This window comes from Hyperolius riggenbachi, chromosome 2 (assembly GCF_040937935.1).
Source record: "Hyperolius riggenbachi isolate aHypRig1 chromosome 2, aHypRig1.pri, whole genome shotgun sequence".
Classification (NCBI taxonomy): Eukaryota; Metazoa; Chordata; class Amphibia; order Anura; family Hyperoliidae; genus Hyperolius; species Hyperolius riggenbachi.
In genome coordinates, this window is record NC_090647.1 from 379692310 (window position 1) to 379719055 (window position 26746).

The 26746-nt window shown below is 44.7% G+C and overlaps 1 protein-coding gene across 1 annotated transcript in view; it reads left to right on the forward strand.

Moving 5' to 3' along the window:
• WDR77 (WD repeat domain 77) overlaps positions 1-26746 on the forward strand; it is a 348371-nt gene that overhangs the window by 35794 nt on the left and 285831 nt on the right. The window contains exon 3 of the mRNA XM_068269747.1: positions 22986-23171. Within this exon, the coding sequence (XP_068125848.1) occupies positions 22986-23171 (186 nt within the window). The remainder of the gene's footprint in view (positions 1-22985; positions 23172-26746) is intronic.

Genomic DNA, 26746 nt, shown 5'->3' on the forward strand with positions numbered 1-26746 from the left:
AAAGGGTAATTACAAAAAGGAAAAAAAACATTTTGAAAAAAGGAAAAAAAAATGTATATACAGTATTGGCTGCATAAATATTACATAAATGCAAACCCATATCTGGAAAGCTGTCAGAGGCCCCCATGTCTCCAAGAGGACCCCAAACACGACAGATGGAAGGCAAGCCCCGCCCAGCCACCCAATGTCCCCCAGGCACGGCCCGCATGCCACACACTGGTGAGTGGGACATAATCATCACAAAAATATATATATGACATATTTTAAATTGTCATTTAATCCCGGAGGTTGAGTGGCCTTAAGATTATAAATCCAGCGACATTCTCGTTGTGTCAAAATTTTATCAAAGTCGCCTCCCCTCAGAGGTGGATGTATTCTATCCACTGCACTGAAGGATATGCGATTAGATGGATTCAATTCACATGCTATGACATGTCTCACAACCGGTGAGCCTAAATTGTCTTTCCACATCGTTGACATGCTCATAGACACGACGACGTAGACTTCTGGTAGTCTTGCCTATATAGAAGGCGCCACACCTGCACCAAAGTACATATGTGATGCCCTCTGTGGCACAATTAATAAAATGTCTAATTGTAACAGTCCTCTTTACTTGTGGAAGAACGTTAGACCGGCCTACTTTGATGTAGGGGCACTGATTGCAGGAGCCACATCTGTAGATTCCCCAATCGGTGCATAAATCCCCACGTTGACTGCCCTGAAAGTGACTCCTAACCAATTTGTTTGAAATAGTAGGAGCCTTCCTAAATGTCACTCTTGGTTTATCTGAAACACATTGGCGTATTCTCACATCATCAGTGAGGACGTGCCAATGTCTCTTTAGAATTTTGTAAAATTGATCTTGTTGTTTATTATATTTGGTAATGAGAGGGACGGTATCAAGAAAACCATTTTCCTCTTCTAGATTTTTTCTGAGCTATAAGGGTATCTCGATTCGAGTTGACCGCTCCTTTTGTATGCCCTCTTGACGCTCGATCTTGAGTATCCTCTAGCTTCGAATCTAGAGTTTAATTCAGATGCTTCCAACTTGAAATCCTCCAGGTTGGAGCAGTTTCTCCTGGCCCTTAGATATTGACCCACTGGTATGCTAATAATAAGATGAGCAGGGTGGAAGCTTTCTGCATGCAATATTGTATTGGATGCAGTTGGCTTCCGGTACAATTTTTGTAGTGATAGTGCCGTCGTTTTCCATCCTTATAAAGAGATCCAGGAAGGGCAACGATGACCTATCATAAGTACTTGTCAGTCTCAAATGTAAAGTATTCGCATTCAGCACCTGTACAAACTCCAACAATAGCTCCTCTCCTTCCGTCCATAACCTAAATATGTCGTCAATATACCTGTGCCACACATCAATGTGGCACAGGTATTCGACAATGTCATCATTAGAAAAAAAATGTCCGCCTCTTTCCCCCCCCCCCCCAGGTACAGGTTAGCGTACGACGGGGCACATGTTGTCCCCATCGCCGTCCCCTGCACCTGGAGATAGTGGGAGGCACCAAACACAAAATGATTATGAGTAAGCAGAAATTCCAAAAGTTGAAATAAAAAAAAAAAAAAAAAAAAGGAATGATCTTTTTCTGTGCAGGGCAAGGTGTCCAGATATCTAGCTACAGTACGAAGTCCCCCGCTATGCTTGAATAAAGGGCCTCAACGTCCAGTGCAACCAGGAGGGCCCCAGGCGGCGCACACAGCCAATCAAGGACCCGCAGCATGTGTGAAGTATCCTGTACATAAGAGGACAAGGTTTGCAAATGTTTCTGCAAATGGAAGTCCAGGTATTTACTGATATTCTCTGTCAGCCACAAGCCGATATAATCGGTCTACCAGGAGGGTGAACAAGAGATTTGTGCACCTTAAGCAACGCATAAAACATTGGTTTTATAGGATTTTGTACTTTGAGAAAAGCAGCTGTTTTAGAGGAAATTATTCCCTGGTACACTGCATGGTCAATGATGGAAAACAGCGCCACCTGGTCCCTCAGTACACTGGACGCGGAGACCCTAGAATACCATTCTCGATTCTTCAAAATTTGTAAACACATCTCCTCATATTGTTCATTGTCCATGACCACGATGTTGCCCCCCTTATCGGAGGGCTTCACCGTGATTTGGGACAGTTCCTGTAAGGCCACAAGCTGGGTGGCCTTGAGATTATCTCCTCCTTTATGAATATGTATGGAGTCCAGATCTTTCAACACCATTTCCACAAACACACTAACCCTGAGGCTAGCAGATAGGGAAGGAAAATAACGTGATTTGTTTTTAAATTTGTCTTTGAATCAGATTGTATGGGATCGAGCTGTTCCTCAGGGATATAGCCCTCTTCCCATAGGGCCGTAAGGTCTCGAAGGGCCCTATAATCTTTTTTTCGTGAAATCGGACCAGTCACGAATAGCACCACCCACTGGTGCATCTTCCTTCTGCATATGTTGTAATCTTAATATTTTTCGAGCAAATCGGCTCAAATCTTTTGCACATTTAAATTTATCAATATTCGTGGACAGGGAAAACCCTAGTCCCATAAATAGTACATTAATCTGTTCACTGGTAAGAGAAACATGACTTAAGGTGATCACTGTATTGGGATAATCATCTAAACTACTATTTATTTTCTGGGTTGCAGGTATTGTTCCATATTCTTGGGAGCCTGACTGGAATATGGGGGAGTTGTGCTCTGTTGTGTAGGTGTCTGTGGTTTTAATTTTCTTTTTTTGGAATCTTTTCCTTTTTCTCTTTCTATGTCTTCCGGTCCTCCTAAAAAAACATCAGGACGACCAGAAGACTCTATAATTCCTGTTGGGGGTGGTGATGTCATATCTTTTCTTTTAATCGGCGGATTAGGGGTGTGAATAGAACCGTGCAAAGTGCTTAGTGTCACCTGAGAATTGATTTGTGATTCGTCTTCACTAGAAGTGACATCAGTGGGAGGGTCTGAGATGTCTAAAGCATCAATAGGTTTAGGTGGTTCTTTAGGGTTGTGCGGTTTAGGGTGTGGTTTTTTGGGGGGGGAATTGTTTAGCTTCCCAATTATAGGCCTGACCCATTTTATATGCTAATCTATCTCGCTCTAGTTTGGATTCCTTTTTATGAATAATCTCCAAATTATATTTACGAATATGTTTGTTCAAAACCTCATTTCTTGAGGTGAAGACTGGATTATTTTCATGACATTTAAGTCTCAAGTTTAACGCCTCAATCTTGATATTTAAGGAATTTAAATCCATTTGTAGCAATTCTTTATTGTATGGAAGTGCTGTCTGTGAACTGTTCTCAAAATTTTCCTCCCATTTTTTTCTTAAACTCCCCGGTAATGTGCCGTGAGTGCGGAAAGATCTGGACTCTCATGATAAGGACTGATTTTATCAGTTATATATTTATCAATATAGATACAATCCCAGTGTTTCCTGGACTTGGCTTCCAGGAGTCTCTGGAGTTTATTAAAACCATGCAAGATCTCTTTGTCTATTAAGGGGCCCAAGGATACAGATTTGTTATCCCTCTGTAATTGCTAGATAAAATTGTCCCACTGAAACATGATGAAAATACCGTGTGTGACTGAGCAGCACACGGGAGACAGGGAGGCGGACAGGGCCACACCCCACGCGTCAGACAGGGGTCAAAATCAAGGCAGGGGGACCAATGGCAGCAATCCCGCAAACAACAAAGAAAGAAAGAAAAAAGTTTAACCAAATATATAAAAAAGAGAATATATACTTGTGGAATATGGTAGGTGAATCACATTAGTAGGCATTGGTCAAAAAGACCTTGAAAACTGGATTTGTATATGCAGATGGGTTCTGCCTTAAAAAGTCAATAGTTCATGTATTTTTTACTCTGGAACTCTAAAGACACTGCAATTGAGCAGAGACTATGAAACATTAAATCTGCTTTGTAAATGTTTAAAATAAAACCTTGAGATATCCAAAAGAGTAATTTTTAGGAGTAGGAGGACAGGTCCAATTGTTTCTCATTAGTTTATTTTCATCTCTTGTTCACTTTAAGGGACAAAATACATTGGGCTTGATTCACTAAATAACTCATCCCGTCCGTTTTCGCGTTTGCGCACGCAATCGCGAGTTTTCGTGCGAAAACGGCCAACTCCATTTCAGGAAAAGGACATACACATTCCAAAAAAACTAGTAGAGGGAAATATCAGAAGTGTGTCATGAAAGATAGAATGAAGATTGTTTAATATTTTAATTTAGATTGTGTTTAATGTCTTAATTTAGTCAAATCAGGAGGTCAGAGAGAAAGGAAGGCAGACAAGATGGCTAGTGATGGCCATTTTTAATTAAAGGATACCAGGCATGTATGAGAAGCAGTCCTCGTGCCCACCACTTTCCTCATTCTCCTCCGCCCCCCCTCTTTTCTTACCTAAATACCCTCCTGCAGCCTCTTTCGGGTTGGTGAGTTGTGCAGCAGCGCACATGCCTGGATGTGTGCAGTCTAGGAGGCGCGCAGCAGCTGGGCCAGCGTCTGTGCACTACTGTGTAATCCTCTGGAAGAGGCTGCAGGGGGGGGGCATTTAGGTCAGTCGGGACGGAGGAGAACAGGGTGAGCGGTGGGCATGAGGACTGCTTCCCAATAAAGAATTTGTAAATAAAAATATAAGAGGAACTCCAGTGAAAATTTCGTACTGAAAAAAGTGTTAAATTTTTTACAATAATTTATAAATGATTTAGTCAATGTTTGCCCATTGTAAAATCTTTCTTCTCCCTGATTTACATTCTGGCTAGATTCACAGTAGGACGCACAGTCGCAACGCAGCATTACCGTCGCATACAGCAGATACTGTAAAAAATACAGGCAATGAAAAGTATGTTTCCAAGTCATTACTGAGCATGAGCAAACAGTCCAACGCAGCTAATAACGTGTATAACGCACAGCATGCAGTACTTTTACTTAATGTGCAGCGTTAAACACCAACGCAACGTGTGCACTGTGAACGGCGCATTGATCTTTCATTGCATTGAGTTATTCTGCGTTAAATGCTGTTTTAACAGGCGACTTTAACGTCCCACTGTGAACTTAGCCTCAGACATTAATCACATGGCGACATTTTTACTGCTGGCAGGTGATATCTGTGAAAAGAGAAGATGCATTTTTGGCATATGGAAACAGCTGTTATTTCCCACAATGCAACAAGGCTTCCAGTGTGATGTCAGAACCATGGTCCTGACATCACACTGTGGGAGGGGTTTCACTACAATATCAGCCATACAGAGCCCCCTGATGATCTGTTTGAGAAAAGGAAAAGCTTTCTCATGGGAAATGAGGTATCAGCTACTGACTGGGATGAAGTTCAATCCTTGATTACGGTTTCTCTTTAAAGCTCAGTTATTCAAAAAAAGATAAAGCTTGCCTTGAAGATTTCAGCAGCCAATCCGAACCAGAGATTAAGGGAAATTCAAAATTCCATGTTGAATGGAGTGTGTATAAAAATGGGTAGCTTGAGAGCTATTCAGAAATGAAGACTGGGGGCCATATGCAGTTCCCTTTTTTCTCCTAGGTGACATTTTCACATCTTAATTAAAATGGATTCTAAGGCACCAGCCAGCGGAGCAGTGCTTTTCAGCGCTGCTAGATTTGGGCGCAGCCGGCGCCTCCATAGACTTCAATAGGAATCATTCCTATTGAAGCGCTCAGTGAGTACCGTCGGCTCCGTCAGACGACGGAGCCGAGGTTGCTTAAAAACACAATAATTCGGCCTCCAGCAATCGCTGGAAGCCGAATTATTTCATTTCTCCATTATCCATGTCGGCCTGGAGGGGGAATAGTAATTAAATCGGCCCGGACTTGTGCAGAAGCAGGATCAGCCATATACCGCTGTGTCCTGCGCCCAAGTCTACCGGCGCCAATTTCAAATGTACTCCCAGCCAGGAAGAAAATAGAATAATTTTGACAGTACTTTTTCACCTACCTTTTAGTACTTTTTCAATTGCAGAGTGCTGAAAACTTAGTTAAAACACAAGATGAAAAGTTTTCTTAGAAGAGAAGTTTGAAGATGATGTGAATTACATATGGTCCTGGATCTCTTCAGAGAAACAACTACTCAGCTACAAGTCAGAAACTACCTTCCCACGTGTTCTAGCTGCTGAAGAGATGACAGAGAAGGGGCAAAATGCTTACCTATTCTGGTGATTTACGGTACTTTATTTTTCAGCAGTGCACACCAAAAACCTCTAGCAGATCTGCGAACGCTAGATGTTTTTGAAGCAGATTTTAAGAGCGATTCTAGGCATGTTTATAGACGTTTTCTAAACATGCCTAGCGTTTTTTGGAGCGTTTTTGTGTAGCAGATTTCAAATATTGTAGCTGTTGCTGAACAGCTTCTGTAACACAAACGCCTGGAAAACCGCTCTGATCTGATCTAGCATTTTTCAGAGCGGTTTTCCATTTTCCTATACTTTAACGTCGAGGCAGAAACTCCTCAGAAATCTAAAAAATGCTGCAGCCCCCAAATTTGCGTTTGTGGAAAAAACGAACCGCTTTGGTGTGCACCGTCCCATTCACTTTAATTAGCCAAGCGGTTTTCCCCCTGCAAGATGTTTAAGAACGCTTCAGAACCGCTCTGGTGTGCACCAGTCCTCTGTTCTGTTAAAACAGGTGTTCTCGCCAAGCCCTTTTAGCTGGGTGCTTTGCTCAGCTAATTCTGGTGACCACAGCGGTCATGGCTCTCCAATAGGCAGCACAAGCAGAGGAGGTGGGGCCAGCAGAGCAGTGAATACTAATGAAGAGGGGCAGGGCACTCTCATTCAGTTCTCACATCTTGTGAGTCAGCAGCAGGGTGTGAAGAAGATTGTCTGCTTTTCCAGTGTACAGTGCTGCTGCCCCTAGAGTTTGCTGCCTGAATTGATTTAAATCTAGCAGACTCCCTCTCCTGCTGACTCACAGGATGTGAGAGTGTCAAGTATGTCTGGTCTCTCTTCATTAGTATTCACTGCACTCCTGGTTGGCTCCACCTGCTCTTCACATTCACATGCTGCTGGCATACTGGGGGTAAGCTGTTGGAACTTTTCCTGTCGGAGCAATTTTTGGGTACCTGGAGTCGGGGATAAAAATGCTCCAATTTCTAATGAAATTAAACTGTCATTAAAATAGAAAATATGATAAAATGTTCTATTTCACAAATAATAGTCATCATAAATTATATATACAGTATTCGCTGTGCTTAGCCCACAAAATGAAATAAACCTATCAAATAGTTACTGTACGTGTGCTACTTCAATAAAGCAGTCCCCGTATTTTTAAAAATCAATTGACCCTTCGCACTCGCGCATGCAATTGTTCAAACAAATGCATTCACAGATTCACTCATTCAGACACCACTGTTATCCCTGCAGCTAAGTTAAAAGCTGGGGTCTTAGTTCACAGAAAAATGCATTCTTATGCTTGGTCACCTACACTGCGCAGAAGTACCCAGGTAAACATAGGTGTCCTAACTCTGGCCCTGTAACATGCATAGTGCAGACATGCAAACATTCAAACCTATCTAGGGATTAGGAGCACACATCCTGACATCCTCTCCTGGGACAAATGGCACATCTTACCAATCGCACAAGGAAGCTAACGTAATGTATCCATGCGCACCATGCACATACACCAGCATAAGCTGTGTGCATGCTGACAAAAAACACATACATGGGAAGGAGGGAGTGCACTGAATTAAAACCCTAGCCATGGGTCAGCAACAAGAAAGAAAAAAAAAACATCTCCAGGCACATCGCCTCTAGTTAGGACATTAAATAAGTTTTATTAAGGAAAGGGAGGTGCTGAAGGGGGTGTGGCCAGAAAACAGCAAAAATCAATTGACCCTTCGCACTCTCGCATGCAAATGTTCAAACAAATGCATTCACAGATTCACTCATCCAGGCACCACTGTTATCCCTACAGCCCCCTTCAGCACCTCCCTTTCCTTAACCTCCCTGGCGTTATGCAGTTTCCATGACTGCGTCCGGGGAAGGATTTTTGCCCATAAAATGTTAATTATACCTTTCAGCTGGCACTGTGCTAGCTAAGTATGCCCCCCAAGTGGCTCCGGTCCCCTCTGATGCCCCCAATCGCTGCCCGTCCGCGATCCCGTGAGAGCCACAGCTTCTCCAAGCAGCTTCACTTTCGCTATGGCGACGATCGGACATGACGTCATGTCCCGATCCTCCCCATAGCGAAGCCGGGAGCTGATTGGGAGGCTGCGCTGTCGCGGGATCCCTGGGGGTATGTATTGCGGCGGCAATCAGAGGGGACCGGAGCCATTTGGGGGGCATACTTGGCTAGCGAAGTACTAGCTGAAAGGTATAATTAACATTTTATGGGCAAAAATTCTCCCGGGGCCATGCGATCCCCTGCGGCGGCTAGCCCGATACTGTGTCGGGCATACCGCCAGGGAGGTTAATAACTTATTTAATGTCCTAACTGGAGGCGATGTGCCTGGATATGGTTTTTTTTTTTTTTTTTCTTGTTACCGACCCCTGTGACTAGGGTTTTAATTCAGTGCACTCCCTCCTTCCACTGTATGTGTTTTTTTTGTCAGCATGCACACAGCTTATGCTTATGTATGTGCATGGTGCGCGTGGATACATTACGTTGGCTCCCTTGTGCGATTGGTAAGGTACGCTATCTGTCCCAGGAGAGGACGTCAGGATGTGTGCTCCTAATCCCTAGATAGGTTTAATGCATTGAATGTTTGCATGTCTGCACTATGCATGTTATAGGGCCAGAGTTAGGACACCTACTTTTACCTGGGTACTTCTGCGCAGTGTAGGTTACTAAGCATAAGAATGCATTCTTCTGTGAACTAAGACCCCGGCTTTTAACTTAGCTGTAGGGATAACAGTGGTGCCTGGATGAGTGAATCTGTGAATGCATTTGTTTGAACATTTGCATGCGAGAGTGCGAAGGGTCAATTGATTTTTGCTGTTTTCTGGCCACCCCCCTTTCAGCACCTCCCTTTCCTTAAAGGGGTTCTTCCGCGAATGAGGAAAAAATTAAAAAGTGATTTATGTATAAACTATTAAACATCCTTCTAAAATAGTGTAAAAAAGTTTTTTTTAAAAAAATGAATGGTTTCATCAATATAACATGTATTGTAAATAGTGACGTATAAAGGACTGGGAGGCTAATCCATTTGTTAGGGGTGTTTTTTTTTTTTTTTACTTTCTTTTACAACCATAACTGCTGCCTACATAGTTTTCAGTGGTATAACCCACTTCTAGCAGGAATCGCCATTATAACCCTAACTGCTCAGCTCTGCTGAGCTGCTGAATATGTGTTTACATTGTTGCTATGCAACCAGACCCAGTGCAAAGACTGGTTTTGTGAAAAGAGTCATAAGCTGCAGGGAGAATCGGTCCCATCTACACCATATGATTCTTTGTCAGATTCTATTCGATTCTTTGATTTGATTCAATCTGACATGTCCGATTCATGATTCGATTCAATTTGAATCGAATCTGACAAAGACTCATTTGGTGTAGATGGGACTGATTCTCCCTGCAGCTTATGACTCTTTTCACAAAAGGAGTCTCTACACCAGGGTCTGGTTGCCTAGCAACAATATAAACACATTCAGCAGCTCAGCAGAGCTCAGCTATTAGGGTTATAACAGCGATTCCTGTTAGAAGTCGGTTATACCACTGAAAACCATGAAGGCAGCAGTTATGGTTGTGAAAAGGAAGTTAAAAAAAACAAAACACCCCTAACAAATGGATTGGCCTCCCAGCCGTCATCCGTCACTATTCACAATACATGTTATATTGATGAAACCATTCATTTAAAAAAAAAATGTACACTATTTTACAAGGATGTTTAAAGTGGATCCGAGACGAACTTTTGCCTTCTTCATTTATGAGCCCCTTGCATCCAGTTAATTGTGCATTCTTCGTTCTGATTTTTTTTAAAATTATTAATAATGCCTAATTTCACTTTAAAGTAGTAAGCCACGCCCCCTTCTCCCAACGCCGCGGCGTTAGTTCCCATTCAGCTTTGAATCATGGGAATAAATTGTGGCGAGGAGGAGGCTTTTTGTGAAGGGGGCGGCTTAGGAGGAGGCATGGGTGTTCCAGGCAGGGGCTGCTGTAGCATGAGCAGCACAGTGGCGTTTACGAGAAGTGACACCCGGGCTGAAATGACAGGGTACTGTAGTGAGGACGCACTCACCATGGCCCCCCTCCTGTGCCAGCACAGCGTGTAATTGATATAGTCTATCAGCTCTGCTACTCCTGGATGTTTCTTCCGTGTTGAATCAGCGCGCAGGCAGAAATGATAGTACACTATCCATCCAGCAGCCGAACACCAGCCGCTGTAACTTCTCTGCATGTCCTGTGATTACACGGGACATGCAGGGAGAGAAGGCAGAGAGCAGCCGGCTGCTGGATGGATAGTGTACTATCATTTCTGCCTGCGCGCTGATTCAACACGGAAGAAACATCCAGGAGTAGCACTGCAGAGCTGAGAGAGACTATATATCAATTACACGCTGCGCTGACACAGGCACAGGAGGGGGGCCATGGTGAGGGAGGGATGGGGAAGAACATTTATAGCAGCGTCGCTGGAGGATCGGATGTCAGGTACTTTAGCTGCAGCCCCTGACTATCCCTTCAGCTTTTATTGCGCCCCATCCTGACTTCTCAACCCCCCCCCCTACTCTGACTGACCCTTTCCTCAATGCTGCAACCTGTCACACGGGATTTCAGAGGCAGGCAAGGGGAGGAGGGGGGAGTGGAGTTATCACAGGCTGAGGCGTGGAGATGCAAATAAGCTTGGCTGTGTAATGATGACAATCATAACATGGCCGCTCTCATTGTATCACAGGAAGAAAAAAACATAAACTGTTAAAGCTGTGTGCAGCTAGATATGCTGTGTAAACGATCTAAACTTTAGATAAGATATAAAGACGTGTTACTTGTTATAGTTAGTTTTTCATCTCGGACCCACTTTAATAGTTTATGCATAAACCACTTTTTATTTCCTCATTCCTGAAAGAACCCTTTTAATAACTTATTTAGGCCCCGTTCACAAACGTGGATGGCCATGTGTGCGGAACGCACCGCATGCGAACGCACGCCATCCGCGTTTGTGTGCGTTGCGTGGCTGATCCCATCACTGAAAAGTGAATAGGACAGCCACGTGTTTTTGCAAAAAATGCGTGCAGCATGCGTTCCCGGACCGCACAGGTCCGGAACGCATGCAGTGTGAACATCAGACCGTGCACACTATGCACTGTCTGATGTCGTGCGTGTCGGCCACCCGCACGCGTTTCCAAAACTTAATGTCCTAACTAGAGGCGATGTGCCTGAATATATGTGGGTTTTTTTTTCCCCGTATTTTTTTTTTTCCATCATAAAAGATTTTATTGGATTACTATAAGTAACATTGACCATGCATTATATAGATATTGAGCTTGTTTACAACAAATTGCATAGAAAAACAGTATAGGTAGTACTCTAAGACATAAATTTGCATATTAGTGGCTAATGACTATGGGTCATAATGACTCGTCCGACAGAGGAGGGGTGCCTGTAAGTGATTGTTTTAACTGAACCGTCAAGGTAACAATCAACTTGGGCAGCATGAATGATCGTATCGTGGCAGAGAGCTCTTTGGGCTCGCGATACTGATTATTGGGTTTCGTAGTGATCTAAGTGGACTCATTATGAAACATAGATACTACCAAAAAGGCTAGTCAAACCAATAACATAAAAGTCAAACTATAGTTAACTATATCCTTCAGCTTCTCTACATGGATAGTGGTTGTAATACCTTCAGTATTAATATAACATTCTTTTATCTTGGAGTATATGGTTAGCTCAGATACTGTGTCCAGGCGGGAGGTGGTACATATTTGTTCTGGTCCCCGGACGTTCTGCTCCTGATTTTATATTCCATTGACATATTTCTATTGACTAAAGCTGTTAGATGGTTTATGTTGATCTGGTCTGCTGATTTCCAGTTGGAAGCTATCAAGGAGAGAGCAGATAATATTATGTGTACTATTATTGGTTGGTAGTGTGGAGGGAGAGATTCCAGGCCAACCAGCAGTAGTGCGAATTTTGGGGAAATCTTGAAAGAATTTAAGATGGAGTTTTTGATTATTGACTCTACTTGTAGCCAGAATCTATATATAAGAGGGCATTCACAACACATGTGTAGAAGTGTACCTATGGCAGATGAGCAGTGCCAACATAAGGGGGAGCTATCAGAAGAGAATAGTGACAGTCTTCTTGGGGTTATATACCATCTATACGTCACTTTGCGGGAAAGTTCCCAATGGGAGTTATTTTTGGAAAATTTTAATGTTCTGGAAGTAGCATAATCTAAATGCCTAGTAGTAATTTGAGTGTTGAGATTGTTGGACCAGGCCATAGCATATCTTTGCAAAGGGGAGGGAGAGGTAGAGATAAGGGCTTCGTACCATGCTGAAATACCCCCTTTCTGTGGAGCTTTATTGTTTAGTATGGTTACTAGCTGGCTTGGTAGTTGAGGGAGAGTAATTTTTTTCGTTTTAATGAGATCAAAAATTCTATGAAAGGTAAAAAGTTGGGATTGTGGGAGGTTGAATTCTATCGAAATTTCTGCAAATGTTTTAAGCTTATTACCGGAGAAAAGCATATTTAGTGAAGTCAGGTTAACTTTATTCCAGGGCATTAAATTAAGGTGGGGGGGGTAAACATTTTTAGTGCTGATAGAGGAATGTTCGGAGTGAGAGTATCTTTTGTGTTGGGTGGGAATTTTTTCAGATGTTCCCAAGCTAATAGAAGAGCTTGTATAGTGGGGTACTTGGAGGTGGGAGGTTTGACCCCTATTAGAACACCTGAAAGAATATCCCTTAAATTAACTTGTAAGTGAGCTTGTTCAAGTTCAACCTAAGTGTTCTGGGTGGAACTGTTCCACCATTGTTTAGCTAAGTCTAAGGAGGCAGCAGTATAATAGGCTTCAAGAGAAGGGAGACCCATTCCTTCTGATTTTCTAGGCAGAGTCATAACCTTGTACGGGACACATATTTTTTTACCCTTCCACACATAGGTATTTATACATTTTTTCAAGTCCATGAGAAAGTTTTTACGCAATGGAACATTGACAGTCCTCAATACATATAGAATTTTGGGCAGTATAAACATTTTGAATGACGCAATACGCCCAGACCAGCTTAGCCATACTTTAGACATTTCTGAACATTCCTTTCTAATATTATCGAGTAGGGGGACATAGTTACTAGTAAACAAATTTTTCGTTTTAGCAGTTTGATACCGAGGTATGACACCTCTGATTCGGCCCAAGGAAAATGAAATTCATTGGAAATCACCTCTTTTTGAGAATGGGCGATATTGATGTCTAGAATTACAGACTTGTGTTGATTTAGCTTGTAATACGAGGCCTCTGAGAAGGCCGTCAACTCTTTTATTACCTGCACCAGAGAGGTCAAGGGATCTGTCAAGATCAACGCAGCATCATCTGCGAATAAATTTATGACGTGGTGGGAGTTACCAATTTTAATTCCCTTGATCTTGGGATTTGATCTTATTTTTTGTGCAACTGTTTCCATGATCAGCACAAAGATAATGGGGGAGAGGGGACACCCCTGTCTGGTTCCGTTAGTTATATCAAAGGGGTCTGATATGAACCCTGTTGCATTAACTCTGGCTGAGGGAGAGGAGTATAAGGCCATGATAGCCGTTTGGATAGGGCCTTGGAAGCCAAATTTAATGTTTCTTTAAGGAATTTCCAATGTACTCTGTCGAACGCCTTCTCAGTATCCAACGTTAGGAGCAGAGAAGGCGTTCGACAGATCCCCACATGTCTGAGTAGGTTTATCATTCTTCTCGTACCGTCTGTTGCCTGTCTGCCGCCTGTCTGCCTCTTGTAAATCCCACCTGGTCGTAGTCCAGAAGGGAGGGTGTAACCTGCATAAGGCGGTTGGCCAGAATTTTTGCATAGAGCTTCATGTCTGCGTTCAAGAGAGAGATGGGTCTAAAATTTGCCGGGTCTGATGTATCCTTGCCTGGTTTGGGTATAACCGTAATGACTGCTTCTAAAAATTCTTTTGGTATAGATAGACCTTCCGCAAAGGAGTTAAATAGGGTGGTTAGGTGTGGGATTAAGATGTCTGAGAGAGCTTTCAGGTATTCGTTAGCAAACTCATCAGGTCCAGGTACTTCGTTAAGTTGAGTTGCTGAATGGTTTTCTTGATCTCTATATCGGAGAACGGGCAGTTTAAGGCGTTTAGTTGTGAGGTGGACAGTTTGGGGAGTTGTATAGAGGCTAGGAATTTGTTGATAGTAACTTCCGAGGGTTGAACTGTAGAGGGATCTGAATTGATATTGTATAACTTGGCATAATAGTCCCTAAAAAGTTTGGCGATATCATTTGGGTTGGACACTGTTTGTTTGATGTTGGGGTTTATCGAGTGTATTTTTGATTTGGCGGCTCTATGTTTGAGCATCTTGGCTAGGAGTTTGCTAGGTTTGTTCCCTTGCGAGTAATGGTTTAAATTTGCTTTCTGGAGTAAAAACTCAAAATTTTGGTTTAAGTGTAATCTAAGTTTTTCGCGTAGGTGGAAAAGGTCTTTTTCTATCTCTGCGGAGGGGGTTTGTTTAACCTTCCTGGCGGTAACCCCGAACGGGGTAAGCCGCGCAGGAGGTTTTCTCCGGCCCTGCTCGGCCGATTTTCTTACTTTTTTTTTTTGCTGGACGCAGCTAGCACTTTGCTAGCTGCGCCAGCACACTGATCGCTGCCGCCCCGCGCCCGATCGCCGCTATCCGTTGCGGCGCGCGGACCCCCCCAGACCCCCTGCGCTGCCTGGCCAATCAGTGCCAGGCAGCGCCGAGGCGTGGATCGGGACTCCCAATGACGTCACGACGTCGGTGACGTCATCCCGCCATGGCGACGGGGGAAGCCCTCCAGGAAATACCGTTCTTTGCAGGGCTGTGGAGTCGGAGTCGTGGAGTCGGGCAATTTTGGGTGCCTGGAGTCGGAGTCGGGAAAAAATGCTCCGACTCCTAATGAATTTGTAACTGTAATTAAAATAGAAAATATGATAAAATGTTCTATTTCTCAGATAATAGTCATTAAAAATAATGTATATATACAGTATATATACAGTAATAGCTGTGCTTAGTCCACAAAAATGAAATAAACCAATCAAAATTAGTTACTTGTGCTGCTTCAATAAAGCAGTCCCCGTATTTTTAAGGTCAGATATACACATCTGATTGTGACTGTATATATGATGTGTACACAGGAATCTGTTATATATACTAAATAACATCTATGCTGTAAGAATAAAGCCTGATGTGTAGCTATGTCTCTAATAAAGATGGTCAATGAGATGCAAATAATTCTGCATTGATGCTGATTTATGCAAATGAGTGCACCCCCTTTGCTGATGAAATCAAATAATTTGATATGTTGTTAAAATTTGGTTTGGTGACTACAAATTAAAGGGTACCTGAGACGGATGAAAAGTAAAGTTTTATACATACCTGGGGCTTCCTCCAGCCCCCTTCAGGCTAATCAGTCCCTCGCTGTCCTCCACCACCCGGATCTTCTGCTATGAGTCCTGGTAATTCAGCCAGTCAGTGCTGTCCGGCCGCATGCCGCTCCCACAGCCAGGAACATTCTGCACCTGCGCAATAGTGTGTGCATGTGCACTACGCCCGACTGGCTCAAGTACCTGGACTCATAGCAGATGATCCAGGTGGTGGAGGAGGACAACGAGGGACTGATTATCCTGAAGGCGGCTGGAGGAAGCCCCATACTCTACATATGCACTCCCCACAGAGCTGCAGAGAATACACTGAGAATGCTGTGCACATGGAACACAGGTGTTGTCTGTTTACAATCTCCTCATTCCCCTGCAGAGTACCTGCACATCATTCTTACATGTACCCACACTTACATTGCCTAGGGCCTGATAGATGTTCTTTGTTCCGGCCTGTACCTTTTACAAGTACTCTTACCAAGGACTAGTTTTAGTCTAAAGGGAATAAATATAGTAGTCTACATATCCTTCTCACTTCAGTTGTCTTGTAAAATTCCTAAGCGTTGGCAGTTAAGAGATGAATTTCATGTTACATACTTTTAATCAACAAAATTGTAATATGCAAATTAGAGGAGTCGGAGTCGAGGAGTCGGAGTCGGTGGAATCCTAAACTGAGGAGTCGGAGTCGGTGGATTTTTGGACCGACTCCACAGCCCTGGTTCTTTGAACGGGATTTCCTGATCGGAGATCGCCGAAGGCGATCGAAGAGGGCGGGGGGATGCCGCTGAGCAGCGGCTATCATGTAGCGAGCCCTGGGCTCGCTACATGATTTAAAAAAAAAAACTGCCGCGCTGCCTCCTGGTGGAATTTTTCATACCGCCAGGAGGGTTAAAAAGTTTTTTTTCTTTTGTTTGAATTTGGTGCATCGGGTCCTCATAGATTTTGGCTCTTTTTTTTTTTTTTTTTTTTACCGTTGCCCCCTGTTTAATGAGGATGCCTCTGGCAAAGGCCTTGTGAGCTGCCCAGATTGATGCTTGGCCTATTTCAGTTCCTGAATTTAATTGAAAAAAATCTTGGATTTCCTACCTGAACGCAGACATGAATATCTCATATACCAGTAGGGAACTATTTAATCTCCAAAAGTAAGGTTTTTGTTGTTGAGTGCCCATTTTGATACATATGTGGATAGGAGCGTGATCTGACAGAGTTCTGACCCCAATGGAGGTGGAAATGACTTCCTGTAACAGTACTTTGTCTACTAGAAACCGGGCAATCCGTGAGAAAGTTCTGTGGACCTGGGAAAAGTGTGTATAGTCACGTTCATTGCTATGTTGTATTCTCCACGGATCGTATAGGTTGTTCCATCTAATTTGTTTATCTATGAATGTAGCTTTTTTGGTGTTTGTAGAGGAGGAGTCTAGATCTGAGATGATTGCGTTAAAGTCCCCGGCCCACAGAACTCTGCCACTTCGGACCTTGTTCACTTGAGCACATAATTTCTGAATAAAGTTTTTTTTGTCCCTGGTTTGGAGCATATAATGCCACTAGAGTAAACTTCTGGTTGTTAATTTGTCCTACAAAGATAATATATCTGCCCTTGTCATCATTAATAGTTTGGGAGGGGGATATCTTTAAGTCATTATGGAAGGCCAGTAGTACGCCTCCTTTTTTTTTTTTTTTTTTTTGGGAAAATGTGCTATGGAGGATGGTGGAAAATTTGTTATTATAACATAAATAAGTGTCTTTAGCAAGGAGGTGTGTTTCTTGTGCTGTCACTATTTGGGCCGCCTGAGACTGCACTTCCTTCCAGAACCAATTTCTTTTTACTGGGGAGTTTAACCCCCTCACGTTGAAGGATGATATTTTTAAAGACATATCTGTTATGGCTGATTTGTTGAGCTGGTGGTTAGGGGAAACCATATGTGGAGGGCCTGGAGTTTTGTGTGCGCACAGAAGGTGATACATCGTATGCATATGTACATAGAGAGCTGAAGAGGAGAAAAACATCTTAACTGAACTAAAATAACATACAAACTTTACAAGCATTTAGGCTAGTGCACCCTTAAATGAACACTTGTAGACGTGGATGACGTGTGGTACAGTTCTGAGATCCACACGAGATAGGTATAGGGGGAGATGGAAAATAATAATAGTAAATTGGCCTGAGATGGGTCTGGTGAATTTGGCCACTTGAAGGGAAACAACCGGATGATGTACCCCGCTATAGCCTGAAAGACGAGCTTATTTTTTTGTGTGCCAAACCAAGGCAAGCTTAGTAGGGGCTGAGGAGTTATCAGGGCGTCGGGAGTCCTCCGGGATCTGAAGTTGGAGTTGTTTAAACAGCTCGTTACCAGAGTCGGTTGCGGCAATGGAATATGGTCTGTTTCGGTAGGAGAACATCAGCTTGGTGGGGAAAACACATTTGTACTGAATTTGGAGAGCTTGTAGTGCCTTGGTGAAGGGTTGGAGCTCTCTCCTTAGCTGCAAAGTAAACTGAGAGAGGTCTGAGAAGACTTGAATGTGAGAATAAGGAGACGGGAGTGCTCCCTCTTTCCTTATTACTGATGTTAGATCTTCTTTTACTTGGTAAAACAGCGCGCAATGATGTTCCTAGGGATTGAGTCTGGAAGTCTGGCCGGCTTAGGGAGGCGGTGTGCGCGGTCAATAGTAAGCTCTATGTCTTGTGTGTCCGGGAGAGCCGCTTTCACCATTGCTTGCAAAAAGGGTTTGATTTCTTTGGTGGGTATGGTTTCTGATATACCCCTAAACTTAAGGTTGTTCCGTCTGCTCCTGTCCTCCATATCTGCTGATTTGTATTTCAGCCAGTCTATGTCAGAGTTCTGGGTTTCTGAAACTTCCACCATTTTATTATGTTCTTGGATGAGTTCCGAGATCTTTCCCTCCGATCTGTGTACCCTGTCTCCTAGAGCTGCCAACTTGGAATGTAACTCGCTTGTGAGAGAGGCTATATCTGCCATTAAAGATGATTTAAAATTTAAGGAGAATGTCCTCTATGTAAGATTGGGAGGCAGTTTGGTCAGACGCCGGGAAGGCCTCCATAGGGAACTGGGCTATTGCTTGCCTGCGCGAGGTGCCTGCTAAGTGGGTGCCGCTTACCGTGCCATCGCTGCTCTGCTCGGTATCTCTCCTGGGACGAGATTTCGCCGGATTTTGGAACGGAGATGAGGTGTCTGGGGATGATAGGTTCTCTCCTGTTCCATCCCGCTGGGTTGAGATCTTTGGATCGGCCGGGCTAGGTGAAGGCGTGTTCGCCGGGCCGGCGCCATTTTGGGCGCGCTGTTCCGCCAGAGGGGCAAAGAAGTCCGTTACTTTCTGCGGCTTCTGCTGATTTTTTTTCCGCTTCTTGGAAGCGTCTTGGTCCAGGGACATCTCCTCTGTCTCTGCGTGTGTCGGTTGCCCGGTCTGGGACATGCTGAGGGTTGCTTTAGACAGGCTTCAGCGGGAGCTTTCCTAGCGTGCGCCCGTCTTCCTTCACTCGCAGGCCACGCCCCTTTCCCCTCGTATTTTTAGGGCCCATTTCCACTATCGCGAATTCTCATGCGTTTTTCGCATGCGAATTCGCATAGCAATACAAGTGAATGGGACTGTTTCCACTTGTCAGGATTCCTTTGCGGTTTTCTGTGCAGAAAAAATTCGCATGGCAGAGCCATTAGAATTCGCATGCCGCACACCGCTATGCGAATCGCATACAATGTATTTAATAGGAAATTCGCATGCGGTTCGGGTATTCAAATTTTTATGCGAATTTTCATGCGAATTCGCATAGAAACGATGGAAAATCACACCGGCACTGCCATGGTTAAATTTGCATACATCGCCATCCATGCGAATTCGCATACGAATTCGCATGAAAATTCGCATAGACCCGCATGCGAAATTCGCATCTGCATGCGAATTTTTACCGCGGTGATTCCCATCGCACAAGTGGAAATGCAGCCTTAAAGTCAGATAAACATATCTGATTGTGACTGTATATATGATGTGTACACAGGAATCTTTTATATATACTAAATAACATCTATGCTGTAAGAATAAAGCCTGATGTGTAGCTGTGTCACTAATAGATGGTCAATGAGATGGAAATAATTCTGTGTTGATGCTGCTGTTTGCAAATGTATGCACTCATTTTGCTGATGAAAGCAAATAATTTGATGTGTTGTAAAAATTTGGTTTGGTGACTAAGAATTAAAGGGTACCTGAGACGGATGAAAAGAAAAGTGCTGTTTTTTTTTTTTTTTTTAGTATACATACCTGGGGCTTCCTCCAGCCCCCTTCAGACTAATCAGTCCCTCGCTGTCCTCTTCCACCACCTGGATCTTTTGCTATGAGTCCCGGTAATTCAGCCAGTCAGTGCAGTCTGGCCACGTGCCGCTTCCACACCCATTAGCGTTCAGCATCTGTGCAATAGTGCTGCACAGGTGTAGTATGTTCCTGGCGGCAGAGTGTGTGCATGCGCACTGCGCCCGACTGGCTCAAGTGCCTGGACCCATAGCAGAAGATCCAGGTGGCGGAGGACGACAGCGAGGGACTGATTAGCCTGAAAGAGGCTGGGGGAAGCCCCAGGAATGTATAAAACTTGCATCTGTCTCAGGTTTACTTTGTTACACAGTAGTACTATACTCTACATATGGACTCCCCACAGAGCTGCATGGAATCCACTGAGAATGTTGTGCATGTTGAACACAGAGGTGTTGTCTATCACCCATAAACCTGGTTCAGATTGTGCATGAAGAATGTGTAATGGAGGAAGAATCCCCTCATTCTCCTGCGGAGTACCTGCACATCACTCTTACATGTACCCACAGTTGCATTGCCTAGGGCCTGATAGATGTTCTTTGTTCCTGTCTGTACCTTCTACAAGTACTCTTACCATTGACTAGTTTTAGGTCTTGTTCACATCTATGCTGCGCAGATGGCCGTACGATCGTAGCGCAGCGCATACGATCGCACGCCATCTGCGCTGCTACCTGCTGCACTGCTGATCCCATCCATTGACAGTGAATGGGTCAGCTCTGCGCTTGTGGGCAGAATGTATGCAGCAGTACGCAAGTGCATCATAGCGCATCGTACTTATGCGCAGCGCATTTGATGTGAACAGCAGAAGGGCTGTCTATAACCTCCTGCCATTCTTGCATGTTACCACGTCATATGCACTTCCAAATGCGCAAGGAAGCGCGTATGATGTGAATGAGGCCTAAGTCTATGACTAAAAGTATTAGAGGCAGAAGATCAGCTGGTTAGCCAAGTAACTGGTATTGTTTTAAAAGGGAATAAATATGTCAGCCTCCATATCCCTCTCAGTTCAGTTGTCCTTTAAAATTTCTAAGCGTTGGCAGTTAAGAGATGCATTTATGTTACATTCTTTCAATCAACAAGATTGTAATATGCAAATTAGGAGTCGAGGAGTAAGCGGAATACTAACCTGAGGAGTCGGAGGATTTTTGTACCGACTCCACAGCCCTGGTAATACTCCTGTGTCATGGATGGTGATCAGGGTCCAGTAGGGGTTGGGGTTTGGTGGGGAATTAAGGCTTTAACCATTCCACAGCTTGAAGTGTTTTGGGATGGTGAGAGAGGATCTGGAGGCTTCTGTAGGACTCCGAAACTTTCAGCAACAGGAACTGAGCAGGGAGGGAGGAGGATGTCCTCTGACTGGCTGTCTTCAAGAAGTCGCCACACGGTAAGAGCACCATAGGCTTGCTGCAGTCCCCAATTTCTCAGCAGGGCAGACCTAGTCTCTGAAAGCCATAGCAAAATCCTGTAAACTGTCTGACTAGTTCAGGGCAACTAAAATGCCACTGCCTTGACAGAACTAGTAAAGAGAACACATAGGTCATCAGAGGGTCCCCACTGCACGCTGAGCCGAAGAGTTGACAATCCATCTGCTCCCTGCAGGAATGCCCAGGCAACCATTTTTCATGCCAGGCGGCTGGGAAAATTTCTGGGGAGAACACTGAAGTTCTGTTAGAAGGGTGTGGTTTTTTTTGTTTGTTTTTTCCCCCAACAAGATTACTGTATATACTTGCGTATAAGCCTAATTTTTTCAGCATAAAAATGTGCTGAAAAGTTACCCCCTCAGCTTATATGCGAGTCAGTGAAGCAAAATGGATGGTGGAGCAGGTTTTAATGGCAGAGGAGCAATAAGGATTGTGCACTAGTGATCCTGCTCTTACCAGCTTGCGCCCTGCTATGTCCATGCTCCCCATCTCCTGCATCATGGTGTGCAGAGTGTGCTGCTCAAGACTACCTGTGTCCCCTGGCTTGTGGAGCAGAGCGTGCCAGCAACGTGTCAGCGGTGCACTGATTGGGGATTGGGTATTTCAAAGTATACCATCAATCTATAATTACTGTTACTGTGATCCCACTATGCCTGATTTAGGGCCAGTTTCCATTACACGCAGTACGATGTGGCTACATAGACAGTGCACAGCAATGGAACAATTTCCATTGCATGGTGGTTGCACGGAGCAATCCAAGAACCTGCAGCATGCTGCAGATTCTCGCACGGCTGCATTCCGCCGCCGTCTCCTTCAGTACACTTCAGCATCTCCCGATGAGGAAGTGATGCGTAGCCGCATCGGTTCCCATTGGCAAGTGTAAACGGGCCCTTATATGATAGCAATGCTTTAAAGGGTGGTTCCTTTACCGAGTTAGCAATCATGCAACAGGGAAGAACTGTTAGGGCCCGTTTCCACTAGGGCGGTTTCGCCGGCGATTCTGCAGAGTTTCCCCGCACATCATTCGCACGGGGAAACTCTGCCATAGGGGATGACGGCGCCGCGGCGGAATCGCTTGCGGGAGCGATTCGCCCGGAACCCCCTGCAGATTTCGCCACGGAGGCTGCGAATCCCATAGCCGTGCATGGCACAACTCATGGTATTCGCCTGCGATCCCGCCCATCGGCTCAGTACGGCGTGCGTCTGCGAGACGCACACCGCACTAGTGGAGACGAGCCCTTAAGGTTTTTGATAGTCCTACCTCTTGTAATAGATGTATTGACGTGTTTTTGACGGACCACTTTTGCTCTTCACTTCCAGTGGTTCACATTTCTGTCTCTCTCTTAAAAATGTTACATACCGGTATTTGTAATGTAATTCATATGTCATCTCACTTTTTTTATGCTGAAATGTTTCATACATATTCATCGAAAGCCTAATTGAAATTTCATGAGAATTGCTACAAATACCATAGTTAAAGTGAGTTTTAGTAGAGCTTGCTGCAAACCTAGCACAGTGCTGCACACATTTAAGCATGGTAGAATACATGTCACAGTGATTCTACAGATGTTTGTGTTTATATAATGCAGACACATTTTTCGTAGGAATTGACAAAGTACTCTAGACAATTCACATTACTGTTAATTGGTGAGGCTCACAATAGAAGTGTGTTTCTGTGTAAGGTGATAGATATATTCTATTTCTTTTCTTTTTTTTTTTTTAAATGGATGTCACCTTTTAATCTTTCAGATGGGGCGATGCTGTTGGCTGCATCCAGTCTGAACAGTCGTACTTGGGGAGGTTCCATTTGGGTTTTTAAGGATCCTCTTGGAGCCCCTGATGAAAGTCTATGCACAGCTGGAGTTCAAACAGAGGCTGGTGTAGCTGATGTTGCTTGGGTGTTGGAAAAAGGTATCCTTGTCGCTTCAGATACAGGTACAAACAGTGTCATTTTTAATAACCATCTGATTTTATAACTAACCTGTTCTGTAGTGACTTTTAATGTATTTGACATCATTTCAGGTAACATATTGCCTGATGTTGGGGCAGTGTTTTTTTTATATACATAAATGTTGCAGTTTGTTGTTAAATATTTATATACATTCCGCATGATTACTTGAACAATACTACCCTATGAATTGGTAGTGAAATTGCAGTTACAGTCGGATTTTTTTAAAATTAGGAAATAAAAATGTATTTTGAACATGTACTTGTCACAGATTGAACACAAAATGGCACCAACCATGTTGCCAAAATTAATTTCACTCTGCTATGGCGGTTGTGAATATGATGTGGTAAGTTGTCTAATGTATAATCATTTCAGTGTAAGCAAAATTTGCTCTAAATGTAAACATTCACGAAATGATATTTAGAAGTTGGGATCAGTTGACATGGGCATCTAAACGCGGCGGTTGCAGCGTTCATTGTTGAAACGTAATCAAAGAGAGCCATAAACACGACATATTTTAAAATGTAATTCCGTAAGAGCCATAGAATAGGTTTAAAACTAAATACAAGAAAATGTGTGCATTGTATGTAAAACCAATACTTTTAAAGAACATTAAGTGTCTGAATTATTTTTAATAATGTTGTTATGCAGTTGCTAACGGTTAGCAACTGCATAAACATTATTAAAAAGAATTCAGAAACTTATTGGGGGTAGGCGGGGGCAGGTCAGGTTGCAGGGTGGGAGAGGCAGGTCAGGATGCTGGGTGGGAGAGGCTGGTCAGTATAGGGAGCAGCAGGTCAGGTTGCAGGGTGGAAGAGGCAGGTCAGGATGCTGGGTGGGAGAGGCTGGTCAGGATGGGAGCAGCAGGTCAGGTTGCAGGGTGGGGGAGGCAGGTCAGGATGCTGGGTAGGAGAGTCTGGTCAGAATTCTGGGTGGGAGAGGCTGGTCAGGATGGGAGCAGCAGGTCAGGTTGCAGGGGGGGGCAGGTCAGGTTGCAGGATGGGAGCAGCAGGTCAGGTTGCAGGGTGGGGAGAGGCGGCAGGTGAGGTTGCAGGATGGGAGCAGCAGGTCAGGTTGCAGGGTGGGGGGAGGCTGGTCAGTATAGGGAGCAACGGGTCAGGTTGCAGGGTGGGGGGAGGCAGGTCAGGTTGCAGGGTGGGAGAGGCAGGTCAGGTTGCAGGGTGGGAGAGGCTGGTCAGGTTGCAGGGTGGGAGAGGCTGGTCAGTATAGGGAGCAGCAGGTCAGGTTGCAGGGTGGGGGAGGCAGGTCAGGTTTCAGGGTGGGGGGAGGCATGTCAGGTTTCAGGGTGGGGGGAGGCATGTCAGGTGAGGCTGGTCAGTATAGGAAGCAGCAGGTCAGGTTGCAGGATGGGAGCAGCAGGTCAGGTTGCAGGGTAAGGGAGGCTGGTCAGTATAGGGAGCAGCAGGTCAGGTTGCAAGGTGGGGGAGGCAGGTCAGGTTGCAGGATGGGAGCAGCAGGTCAGGTTGCAGGGTGGGAGAGGCTGGTCAGCATAGGGCGTAGCAGGTCAGGTTGCAGGGTGGGGGAGGCAGGTCAGGATGCTGGGTGGGAGAGACTGGTCAAGATGGGTGCAGCAGGTCAGGTTTCAAGGTGGGGGGTGGGGGGAGGCAGGTCAGGTTGCAGGGTGGGAGAGGCTGGTCAGGATGGGAGCAGCAGGTCAGGTTGCAGGGTGGGGGGGGGGGCTGTTTAGGATGGGAGAGGCAGGTCAGGGTGTGGAGAGGTAGGTTAAGGTGCAGGGTGGGCAGGTGATATTGCATGGGGTGGGCAGGTGATATTGATTGGCGATGTTTAACATGCTAATAGTGCAGCATTAGAAGAGACCGCACAGGGGTACAAGCAATCCAGCAATGAAGAAAAAGGGAGCTTGAAATATAGGTAAAGTGCAATCAGTGCAGGCGTGGAATGAAGGTAGGAGTAAGAGCGCTGGACTTACAAATTGCAGTAGCAAGGAGTGATGAACCAGACGGCCAGGCAGCTTCAGAATTCAACATCGCGGAGGCTCAGCTGACATCATCACTGCCAGTCCCGGCACTCCACCAATGAATTTTGAGCGTCACCATGGGGGCGGAGCTACAATACGCTGGCCACAGCGGCTGGAGGAGGCTGCTCACAGCATGGCTATTTAAGGGGAGGCAGTGCAGGGAGGCGGTCATGTGAGGGCACGGAGGAGGCATCGGTGCACTGATTTAAAATGGAGATCCGGATCAAAGATCCGAATAGTTAATGATCCGGACAACACTAATTTAAAATTTACCACAGTCTCCCTGGCTGCTCTGTCACCCATTCTTTAGCGAGCCAGAGAGCCATATGCAGACATGAAAAGAGCCATATGTGGCTCGCGAGCCAAAGGTTCCCGACCCCTGTGCTAGAGGTTAACTACAAAAGCCTCTAACACCCTTTCCAATCCCAGTGAGATCCCTCAGAAATTGGCTAGCCGACATAAACCGGCCAATCAGTAATTGTCAAATCCACAATCATATTAATAAAATCTGGGCGGTTAGACTGGAAAACGATGTGGGGGAGGGGGGGGGGGCAGCCCGCTGGCAAAACTATATGCTTGTTATACCATGCAACTAAACGTGGCTGGACAATTTGAATAAATGTTATGGTTTTTAGAAGCATATTGCGCTATGATGTGTATTATTGCTTTGAGGTTAAGTGCAATGTTTGCATATGACGAGGGGAACCTGTTGAATGCCCCGCAGGTGTAATCTGGCTGCTGTAAGGGTAGCCCAGCAGACTCGGTCGTGCACCATAAGAGTGATGGTGGAGGCTTTGTCTCATTTGTGGCTGTTAAGCGCTGAGGATTTTTAATAAGAACTGTGTCCATTTGTATGCATAGAAGCACTCTTTAAATGATGGTTATAGCTGTTCGTGTAAACGTCACACTAGATCCCGTCGTCTCGTCCTCCAGGATTGGTGCTTCTGTGTGGAAAACAAGACACGATGATGAAACTGCAGTAACTGATGCCGAACTCGTTTCTGCTTGGAGCATGAAAACATTTAGCATCGCTTAAATGAGATGCTGCAAGCCTGTCCCATGGACTCGTTTTGAAATGAGCCTTAAAGAGGAGCTGTTAGGTATAAGGACTCAGAGAAAATAAACACATATATCAGTAGCTAAAGATTGGCTGTACTTACATTACATATGCATTTCACTGTCCACGTTTGGATTTCACAGAATTTGTATATAGTATATGCAGAGATAGATGCTCCTGACAGCTCATGGCAGGCTCCATGTTTTTCTGTCAAATGTGTCGTCATGTCCTGCCTGCTTCCTGATCACAGATAAGCTCGTACTTGAACAACACAGTGTGCAGTGAATATTAATGAGCCATGTGGCTAGGAACAATAGCTGACTCCTGCAGTGTACTCTGCCCGGAGATTTATCAGTGCTACGCGCTGGACTGATTACAAGCTGCTGTAACGTCTCATTAGCAGCCGAGGGGAGGGCCCCAGAATGCTTTGCAGTTTAGTATGCGGCTTGCGTCCTTATGGGTCTATAACAGCTTTGCTGATAAGCACACATCAAAGGTAACTGAGA